Here is an 11,491-nt window from a genome sequence, read left to right as displayed (position 1 = left end):
AATACCCCTATCACCTTTGAAAATGCTGCTAGGGATTTAACAAAAATGCTTTTGGTCACTGAGGCCAAGTTAAAAGATGGTACTCACAGCCCACCCACTGGGACACAAAAATGCACTGATTCAAACCTCTGTGCAGGTAATGTGTGACTGCAGAGGCTGAACTGCTTAGAAGATAACCTCAGCCAGGCTAGGAGAAAGGAAAACGAAGATAATGGAAAAGAAACAGCTATAATAACCATCTGCAAGCACACATGGCCTCTACTTCAGCACCCATAAAACTTAAAAGGATAAAAGAAAAGGAAATTGCTTTCAAAATAGCAAAGACAATTTTATAAACATTTCTTCTTATGCTTTTATAGGGTGTTGGACTTGTTGCCCTTTTTTCTGGTATTAGGTGTGCTGCATGTATTAGCTTTTAGCATGAAGAGAGGTACATTCCAGGGAAGTCTTTGCTTCATTTCCCATTCTACCCTGCACATGCACACATATTAGTTTAAAAGTTTTGGGTTTTGGGGGTTTTTTGTTTGTTTCTTTGTTTTTCCTTAAGCAGCCCTATTGTAATGGTCACTTGGCACTTCAGCCAGCCCACGGGTGCCAGTGGTATTGTCCTGCCTATCAAATCAGCTTGCATTGCCTGGGCTACATTTCATCCTGTCCCATGGCTGTGAACAGGGATCTATCCCAACACCAAGCGGCTGTGTGGCTGTACAAAGCCACGATCCCATTTGAAATAAATAAAGAAATCCAATGGTGACCACAGTGGCTTCCCTCGACTAGGCTTAGGTTTTGCCCTTTTGCAACCAGCATAGCTTTGGGCTATCAATAGCTTTATAGCTATTACAAGTCCCATAAGCAAGGTTTAAACTTAAAACACAAAAAACTTAAAACATAAACTATGGGTTGACTGTCCCTCCTTTGGACTGCAATGCCAAATTACACACTCGTGTCCCTCCTAAGGCTTGTTTCCCTCTCACAGTGGTACTAAGGCTCTTTTCTTTTAACTGGACTGGATGCCGAGCCCAAGCCACAGTGCAGCCCCAGCACAGCCCCGGGAGCAGCGCAGAGGTGCCGCGGTTGGGAGCTGCTCGAGGAACCCCAAGGGTGCTGCGACAGGGGATCTGGGCAACCTGCGGCAGTTTTAAACATGTGGAATGAAAACCTGCTCTGTTGCCTAGCGTGTATCTTCCTAAAGAACTTAATGGAGCTAAAAGGAGAAATTTGCTGCAACCTAAGAGTCGTTTGGGCCTTTGAATCTCATCCTGAGTTTTGCAAACTTTTAGTCATTTTAGAAGAGCTGAGCTGAATTCAAATCCCGAATCACACCGGGTGCAAGTTGTTTCTCTCCTAGGAAAACAGAACATCAGTGGGTACTTCACAACTTTCAGCTGCAGATTTCTCTCTAGCCTAGACGTGAGCCTTGCAGAAATTCAGAGCTCACCAATTACTATGGCTTTATCAAGAACCTTATTAGTGATCACTAAAAATAATCTTGCTTAGAAGGGGGCTGCTATGTGCAAAGCCCATCTTTCCTATTTACTTTGTGCCTATTAATGTTTTTTTTAATGTTTATACATTAGTGCAAGGAATAGTGTTAGCATAATTCTAGTGTAAAATAAAACCAGCTGTATCCATTATAAGTGCATTACTGCCAGGAACTGTAAATATGTTTATGCCTGATAGCCTTTTGACTCAATAATATCCTGCTATCTCTGTTGGGCAGGCAAGTTTTTAAACCAAGAAAAGACAGGTTATGATTTTCATAACCAAACTGTGTTTCTTTTTGAAGTATGTTATCTAAATTCAAATTTTAAGAAGGTCATTAAAAAAATCTGCCTGTGATTTTAAAGGAGAACAATTGAAATGTCGTCTTCAAAGTGGTGGCAAGAAGGTACAATGTGCACTAAGAACAAGTTATTCCTCCCAGATATACACATACGCAGACAAACCCTGCCATATCATACCATACAAACAATTTTAATTGTGTAGTTACAGTCAATAACCACTCCTAGTCAGAACATTTCTGCATAAAGAAAATTGTGATACACTTATAAAAACAGCCAGCTGTAACAAAATAACTGGTGTTTTCATAGCAATAAACTCATAAAAAAGAAATACACCTTTATACAGAAAATTTATACAGCTGTAGCTTTAAAATTGATTGTAAACCAAAGGAAGACACATTGCAAACATCAATTATTTTCACATTAATTGCATAAGTTTCTAAGGTGATCTATTAGTTTTATTTACCTAAGCTTATTTGCATGATAGTAAAAATTGCATACAACAATAAGAGTGAAGCTTATAGTATGAATTGCTTGGATAACATAGAGCACTTTTTATAGGCAACTGTGTAAAGCACATTTTCTCTATTTAAAACTTTTAAGACACTTTGTTTTACTGCCCATCAAAATACATTTATAAATAGAAAAAAAATCAGTATGATAACAAGAGAAGCAATATTACATTTAACGGAAACTTCCAAAAAAATTAATTACAACATGATGCTGCAGGATCTACAAATAAATAATGAGGACTAAATTGTGTTTCACATTTTCTTTTTCATTTTCTTTAAAACCATGTAACAATGAGAATGGAAAAAAAATACAGTGACCTTTATTTCCAAAAGAAAACAAATCTGAATTACGGCAGTGCCATATAATACAAGGCATTTGTTGGCATATGTTATCTTTAAACTGCATTCCACAGTCTATAGTTCTTTTGTAACATACAATAGAACAAGAGTAACAAACTCTTTTTTTATTTTATTTTTTTAAATAAATGTGAGTTTCCAAAGATCAAGTGTGGAGTGCTACAGTAATAATTAAAAAACAAGAACAAAACAGAAACAAAAAACAGTAAATCACAAAAGTTGTAATGCTTGTCTGAAGGCTCCAGAATCAAAATCACTGGTATCATGCTTATTGGGTACACTCACAGTGTATCCAGTGAACACAAATTAATATCAAACAATCCTCAACGCTTCATCTGTTGCTGCGAAGCAGTTTGTAAAACAGAGTAAAACATCTAGTGCAGTCTGCATTATCCTTTTTTCAACTTTTGTGCAAGTTTTGGAAGATTCATTGGCCAAACAATGAATAATAAAGGTTTTTGACAGAACGCAAGATGGAATTTTCATTTCATTAGTAAATACCAGTGGCACTGTTGAGAGAAAATAATACTTTTAGATCAGTCTTTCAATTCAGCATTAATCTCTGTGTTCCCTTCTACCGATAACTCTTCTTCTAGTTTAACTGAAAAAAGTGTGTTTGCATTTTTGTCTTGGACGCTGTCTTCTAAATCCTTGAGCAACTCTTCTTCTTTGTACTCTGCAACATCCACCTCCAAACCAGAATTGTCCTTCAGCTTCCCATGGTGCTTGAGATAATATCGCTGGTTCTGAAAGAACTTGATAATGGTGTACTTGGGCAGGTCAAGCTGAGCGGAGAGAGTCTGGATTGCTTCTTCATCTGGATACAGGCCTACATCTTGTATGAAACTCTGTAGGATCCCTAGGGCTTCAACAGAAATCTTTGTTCGCGGTCGGGGTTTCTGACGATTTTCATCCTCAGTTTCAGCTGGTGATGCTACTGTCGGTTGCCTTGGGGGTAGTCTGGGACCTGGTTGCTGTTGCTGCTGTTGTTGTTGCTGTTGCTGTTGCTGCTGCTGCTGCTGCAAGACAAAGCACAGCATTTTTTTTGTACGTGTATTCTTGCTCATATTTTGTGTTACCAAGAAAATCCAGGGGGGGAATTGCAAAGCTATAAACAAAGGCTTAGTAAGTTTAAATGACAAAAAGGAAAAAAAAAAAAGAAAAAAAAAAAGGCCCATTATTGCTGAACCAGAATTAAAATATGAGTTAGTACCTATGCATATCTCGCATGTGCCTGTATGTGTGTGAGCAGAGACGAGGGATAAAGGGACGGTGGGACATGGACAGAGGTGGAAGGAAAACACTGGCTTTGTCTGACTGAAAGCGCCAATGATGAGACATCAGTGCGGTTTAGCTGACAAATTTTAATGAACATGCTCCATGAGTCAAGTGCAGACAAGACAAAATGCTAAGTAGGTGACATAGTATAGGATTAACTTGACCAGCTTAGCCAGAACTGTAGCAAGGGCAAAGTGAGAAAAGTGCCAGATGAGGGCAAACGCACAGGAGCTCTGCCAGCAGCAGCAGCTGCTGCCCAAAAACAAGGGCTGCAAATCTCCAGCAATAGCTAGACTAAGGGACTGGGGGGATCAGGGAGAAGGAGAGCATTTTAGCTAAGTGTGGAAATATCCCACTGCCGATCTGACCTTAGCATGCACTGAAGTCTCGTCAAACTTGCAAACGTTACAACAGAATGCATTAGCTGGAAGCGCCTAACGTCACGCTGTCAAACCCAGCCTCAGCAAGGACAAAGAGATCTGGAGGTAGGAAATATGTATTTCCCCTTCTGGCTCTGACCTCTCTTGCCTGCCGTCTCAGAGAGGGTCTGTCTTGCCTGTGTTCAAGTATCCCAACGTATAAACAGGGAACAAACATATTTACCTGCTTCTGTGTTTGTGCTGGGGATTGTTTAGTTAATATTTATAAAGCACTAAGATGCAAAGCTCTAAATAACTTGCACTATTATTATTGGAAGGGAACATGCTGCATTCCAAAAACTCAGGCAATAAAAATGAGCCAGTATGCACATCAGAACAATAAGATAAAGCAAATCATGATGTAAATAATTAACAAGAGCTTAAAATGAAGTTTTGCAAGCATAGATTCAGAAACATTCTTAAAAGGTGAGGCACTGAGCCCCAGGGACAGAAATGTTTTTCTCATCTACCACTGGAATACAGTACATTATAAGATCACATTTAAAATCAAAAGTAAATTTATCAGCCACTGTTTTTGTTGACAATTCTTTTGCTTCACAGCACAGGAAGCACTGGTTAGTAAGATATTTTGGATCAGCAAATTTCTTGTCATATGGTACAAACCACCAGTTATTATTAAAAAACAACAGCAGCAAAACAAGCAGTTGCTATCACTACATTTCATTTCCCTTTGTGAGTCTCCCCTCGACAATTTTTTGTGTGCCGGTAGTGGTTTCCAAGCTTCCAGTCGCAGCTCACTTGCAGACCCTAAGAAGCACAAAACACTGTACGAATAGTATAAATATTGGAGGAATTATAATTCTGTCCACTTCGCGGTGTCACTCGTGGTTGTGGAGACTTTGCATAGGTCTCAACACCCGGTTTAGAAGCCACTGCTTTAAGTGATCTTCTTATTGCAAGATCTGACACAAACGCTAGTGGAATTGGGGCTCTTGCCTCATCCCTGTTCACATCCTTTCATGTTTTATGGTCTGTGAGCAGTCCCATTCAAGGCTTCAATCCCAAAGAGATTCAAGACTACTCCCAGCACATTAAATTCTTACAAGACTGGAGGCTTTGTATATACAGCTTGAAAACTTGTGTCTTAGCTACATATTTATGCATTTACAACAACTACCATGTAGAAGAGCAGAGACAAAACTCAGGCCCAATCTCCCAATCCTTACTCTTACAAGTCACATTAAGAGATTACAATGCAACTGCTTATGTGAATAATATTTGCAAGATCAAACACACAACTTTTATCAACAAGGCAAGAAAATCTAAGTAAGTGGCATAGTGGTTGAATGTTTATACTGTGCATAAGCTTCTCCTTTTATCCCCTTAAGAAGCGATTTTATTAAAAACAATGTACATTTTGAAACAAGTGCTGTTTTATTACTTAATACAGATCTTTCTCTCTCTTTTTGCTAAATCAAACAGCAAGTTTCCAGGCTTTCACAATTATTTTAGTACTTGATATCCTAAGGGATTGTCTTATTCAGTTTGCTTTATCTTTAATATACACTCGTGTTGTTTCTGGCTGCAAGATAACTCTATCCTTCCTAGCTTTGTAAATATTTTTCTGTATAGGTAATACAAATGATACACTGGGTCTCAGCTGAGGTTGGGAAAGCATGGGGTAATATCTGCCCTTTAAGAGGGAGCAGTTAAAAGGCTGACCTCAGGTCTTTCGTGAGAAGGGATTAAAGAGTCCCCAGCTTACAGAGAGAGCAAGTCCGCACTGATGATCTGGGCTACAATATTTAGCAAAACGGCTAGCCACGCTCCCGGTTCGCGGTGCCCATGCGAGCAAAGTGTGGGCGCAGCCCCCAGAGGAAGGGGCACCGCCCGGGCTGCCCCAGAGCGGAGGGCAGCTGTTTCCAAGCCCCGTGGCATGGGTCCTGCATCCCCTTCTCTCTCTCCCTGACACGGTGCCCTTGTGCCAGCTCACCTGTGGAGCAGCACCCAGCCAAGGTCCAGCGGTCAGCAGGCCTGGTAAGAAAGCGCCTCTATGCTCTCCTTTCCCAAGGGTGGTGGGAGAGGGGCTCTGAAGGAAAAACAAACAAACATTGACTCACCCCAGCCTCGACTGGAGTTAAAGTGGGATGAGGAATCCCCTTCCCTTCACTCCTACCCGGGGCGAGCCGCCGCTGTTGAGGGTTCGAGCTTAGCTTTTGAACAGCAGCGCAACAAGGTCCTCCCACTTTGCTGGTAAGGCGGTTGACAACCAGTGCCAAACGCCTCTGCCTTTCGGTCCTGACACCTCTCTAGCCAGGGACGGCCAGCACGCAGGCTTGCCCTGCCCGGCACGCAGGTGCCTCTGCGCCACCGCGTCCACGCACGTGTGCAAAAAACCACCGAACCGAAACAAAAACCGTGGGTGGTCGCACGCTCTCCTTTGAACTCCGGTGGCGGATGGCAGCGTGCTCTTATCTTGTACCGGGAGACCTGCATTTAGCCTGGCCAGGAGGAAAGAAACACTAATTTCCTTTGCTCTGTTTAAAGCTTTATTTACTTAGCGCTCTGTGGGATTGGCCAAGGTAAACTAACCTGAATCTGTTCTGCTGGCACATGGATAATGTGGGAAGGCCTGTCACCATGGTGATGAACTGCATTGCTTTCTTGTTCATAAATGGCATCGCGTTCAGGCTGAGGAAGACTGAGGAACCTTCGGATCATGGAGAGATTCTCCCAGAGGGTCCTGTTCTCTGGTGAGGGATCTTCTTTCCAACGTAACAGCTCACAGAGCCACCCCTTGAAGATAACACCAGCAAAACATTAGTTTTTTTCCTCACTTCACCAGGGGCAAAACGAGGGCGAAATGGGTACGTTAGCGGCGCTGCATTCTCTCACGCTCTCCCCCGGTAAGAAAGGGCTTTCACTGTCAAGGCTGGGCTTAAAGCAAACACTGTTACACTGAGAGGCTGCCACACTATTTCACGGACCCTTGCCAACTGTGAGCGTTTTGGAAAGCACCTTCCCCTTGGTCCCACACTGTTGTTTGTTTGCTTAGAAACAAACTGGTTGATGAAGTCAGATTCGCTTACACGCTCCCCTCCGCAGGACAGGGGTTCCACTGATGCCAGTATATTCTCTCTGCTGCCTATTTTCTTTTATGCAAGGCTACACCCACTTGAGAGCATCGACACTGTGTTTCAGGAGCCGGTAGATTGTCTGCTGAGCAACTTTCAAAATCCTGGTACTACTACTCAAAACAAGAAAGTACTTCAAATATCTGCCTTGACTGTAGGGCTGCCTCATGTAAATCATAGCAGTAGCAGAGCTCCCTAATGTCCTTTCAAAAGACAGGAATCCTTTAACTAGATGCAGTCAAGTAATATCTTCTTCCTATCTGCTACAAGTACAGGTGCCTCTGCAGGTGAACTTATTTCAAGTAATAGATGATTATCTGTTTGGGGATTTTTCTCATAGACCCAGAAAAAACCAGTCTCTCAGTTTTATGTACACTATTAGGGCTTGAGGTGGAGCAAGATATGCTCAAAGGTTCTGATATACTCTTTATACCATTTCCACATCACAGGACAGCAAGTTGTCCAAGACTTTACCTACTCTAATTCAGACATGGTTTTGGGATACATCCTATGAAGCTGGCTACAGAATCGCCTGCAAGAACTGCAGCGGTTGCTAATTTGCTTCCAAAAGAGACACAAAAGTTCATCTTGAAAATTTAACAACTGTTTTTTTATGTCTTCTTAAAATTTAATTGAGGATTTTTTCTCTTAATTGTGCACTGGTAGTTTTAAAAGAAGAGTGCAAATGCTCTAGCTAGCACAGTGTGCATCAGCAGCAATTTTTCTGTATATTAAAATTTAGAAACAAAATATTACATATATAAAACATGCATACTTCCGTTCTTTTAGCTTCAAGGATCTGTTTTCAAAACTAGGTCCATGCAATTTTATTTCTTAATGCTGTAGGAAAGATAATGTGACATTTTATTGAATCAACAAATAATATAAATGTACAGAAGCTTTTAGATCCTTTTTATATGTACTGGTAGTTGAAAAATGGTTTATCCAGACTAGTTTACTACTAGATACAATAGATACACAGATACAATATAGATATGTATTTTCTTGAAGACATTCATATCTTTAGCTAAGTTAATAAATGCAGTGTAAAAATATTGCCATGATAGGAAGAGGTGAAAGTAAACAAATAATCTTAATGCATTCATATTGTATAACAAAATATTTAGTGAAGTATATTCTCTTGGATATAAGTGGAAAACTGAACAAATGACACAGGAGAAAATGCCCCCAAGAAATAGAAATAATCAAAATGACAAATGTTAGAGAAATGGTGGTAGCAGAGCTGAGAAAGCAAAAATTTAAATGGGGCTACAGTCCGCCAGGTGCTCACCAGGTGTGCTAGGGAGGGAGGAGAGAGAGAGGAAAATGGCGGCAGCAGAAGGGCCCCCTTGCACCGCAGGGATGGAGCGCACCCCATTCCTTGACCGCATGCTAAGGGTGGATGCCGGGTATTGCCCCAGGGCGTAGGAAGCTGGGCCGAACGCCTTCATACAGAACACATAATGTACAGCCTGTCCCAGATAGAATCGTATGGCATGTTTTTAAAAGAGTAGCAAGGGTCTGTGAATTCTTCCTCCCCATTGTAAGGCACCCTGGGATGCATTAGCAGGTTAATGTATGAACTCTCCCTGCCCCTAACAAAATCAACATGTTGTTCGTGCTTCTCTGCCCACCTTGCTTCCACAGGGATACGTGCTGGATTATGCTCAACAGCAGTATTAGTTTTCTTCAGCAAGTTAAAAGATGTGCAATCAGAAAACACATAGGTTGTTGGGGATGGAAGGGAGAAGAAGATGGAGAGAAACAAATCTAGATTTTTTGTTTGAAACACAGTTATAAAATTTTTAATTTAAAAAAAAAAAAAAAAGAAAAGAAAAAACAAAACAGCCTGCCCTGAAGCATAAAAATTGTCCTTTGGTTGTCTGGAGTCTGCGCTGCTTCACATTGAAACTGTTGGTCCTCTTCCTAATGGTTGTGAAACAGAGAGCAGAGCTGACTATCATGGCAGTTCAGTGAAAGTAAAAAAAAGACAAGACAACCTGTCCCCTCCCATGACAGCTCTCTACGATATACAGACAAACTGGAAAAGAAATTGCACCACTCATTTAGCAGCTGCACACATTTTGTCTGGTGACCATGTGGATCACAGCTTTTTTTTGAAAAAAGACAGTGGAAACTCTTTTTAAAAGTCCAGTAGTAAAAATAATTCCTAAGCAATCACATTTTATGTTGATTAAACATATTTTATAACAACAGTTTTTGTTAACTAAGAAATTCCTTCTCCTCTTACTGTCTTTTCTGTTTCCGTGTTTACTAGATCAGACCTTATTTTTATTAATTAACGATGACTAACATTGTATTTCCAGGATTTTTCTAACTACTTTTGCCTTGAAATAATACTTCTAATTCCTTATCTAAAAATGATTTGATGAATTGTAACCTGAAGCATGTCTCTGCTGGCCTTTCAGGGAAGCAGCGATTTTGAGATACTGTAATCAGATGCTTCTGACATGGTACACAGAATAGACTGCTATTCTACCAAAATGTCTATTTTCCACTGGGTTCTTCATGTTTTTAAAGAAGTAGACATACTCTGATGAAACATATGATGGGCAACGTGGAAACAAGCAACTGAATTCTTCTAAAATTGCAAGGATAGAAACAATTTTTTTGTCCTGAAATGGTTTATTTCTGGAAATATTTATGAAAGTTGACCTCAGAAATATTCTCAGGAGAGATAGTGAATGGCCAGTTACAGAGGCTACAGGGGTTTGCTTTGTTAGGAGACTACAAATTTTATACCAATAGGCTTTCTTTTGGTTCAAAGCAAACAAACAAAACTATAGTTATTTAATTCAGTTTCAGGTTGAGAATTCTCTATCTGACATAAAGGTCATTCATGAAAGTCAACTAAATGAGAATGTATGATTTTTTGGTTTTGTAAATTTTAGGAAAATTAATCATACAGACTTCTCTAGTGGCGAATTTTAAGTTATGTAAAATTTCTAAGTTTTGTTTCCATTTGATCTAAAGTATGAACTGCTGTAGTTAATGCAGTTGAATTTACAAGTGAACCTAACAAGGCTGATTTTTCTCCTCTTACACTCATTTAAGTCTAGAGCAATTTTTCTGTCTAGTTCAAACAATTTATTCTGAAGGAAAGCTTGGACCACTGTTTTTTCATGTCTTTTATAGTCTTACAGGAAGTGGAAAGGACCACAAAATAATAAGGAAATATTTATAACTCAGATTAGATCACAACTGGTTTATACAGCATATATAGTATATCGTTAAAAAAACAGCCTTAAAATAATTAAGCCGATACATCTATGCAGCAAGGCAAACCCCCCAAAACTCTGCAATGACATTGGGAACAACCTTGATTTTAAAACAGAGTAAATTTGCCAAGCAACATTACACTGAATATAAAGAGAGTACAAAGCAAAATATAAACATTAGCCACATGTAAATATGTTTGGAGAACTTTCAGGATGTTACTACTTTTCAAACTGACAAAGTTTAATTTGACACCTTCTGTTCTAAAACCTTTGTTTCTATTCAAAATCACGCCTTTAGCTGCTATCAATCACTATGCTCTCCCTATTACTTAAAATACTGGCATGGGCCCTGGATAAGCTGAAAATGCCATGCAGATGAATTCTGAGATAATATGTTCAAACCTGTTATATACAACACAAATCCTGTAAAGTTATGTATTGTAAACCTACATTTATTGGGAACTAAAAGTCTTAAATCCATCTGCTACAAAGAAAATACTGTTATGCACTTTCAAGTAACCAAGTACCATCTGCAAAGGTCTTGCTACAGTAAGCAAGAAAATGGTGAAAAAAAAAAAAAAAAAAAGATGCTAAACCTAAGATATTTAAAATAAATAAGAGTCTTCTGTCTGGTTTTCTGATAGGGATTTAGTAAAGAAACATAAGACATTAGAGGAAAAAAAACTGTGAAAGCCGAACTGCCAAACTATTGCAGGAAAAGCGCAAAGAGGATAACTGCCAAACATTAGACTCTGCAAGACCCATGAGCATGCTTATTTTAAAGAAAGCATCTATGTATTTTATCTATGT

At 39.7% G+C, this 11,491-nt stretch overlaps 1 protein-coding gene across 4 annotated transcripts in view; it reads right to left on the bottom strand.

The window, feature by feature from the left end:
• Positions 1-2,015: 2,015 nt before the first annotated feature.
• SATB1 (SATB homeobox 1) overlaps positions 2,016-11,491 on the bottom strand; it is a 93,817-nt gene continuing 84,341 nt past the window's right edge. For 3 of the 4 annotated variants that reach the window (XM_082307491.1, XM_082307493.1, XM_082307492.1), the window contains exons 10-12: positions 6,901-7,104; positions 6,302-6,397; positions 2,016-3,669 (exon numbers count right to left, since the gene is read on the bottom strand). In XM_082307491.1, coding sequence (XP_082163617.1) covers positions 3,187-3,669; positions 6,302-6,397; positions 6,901-7,104 — 783 coding nt within the window. In that variant the 3' untranslated portion in view covers positions 2,016-3,186. The remainder of the gene's footprint in view (positions 3,670-6,301; positions 6,398-6,900; positions 7,105-11,491) is intronic. The other variant, XM_082307494.1, reaches the window with a different exon arrangement.

Source organism: Platalea leucorodia (assembly GCF_965183815.1).
Source record: "Platalea leucorodia genome assembly, chromosome: 1".
Taxonomy (NCBI): Eukaryota; Metazoa; Chordata; class Aves; order Pelecaniformes; family Threskiornithidae; genus Platalea; species Platalea leucorodia.
The sequence above is the reverse complement of the archived record's forward strand: the minus strand, read 5'-3'. Positions and strand labels throughout refer to the sequence as shown.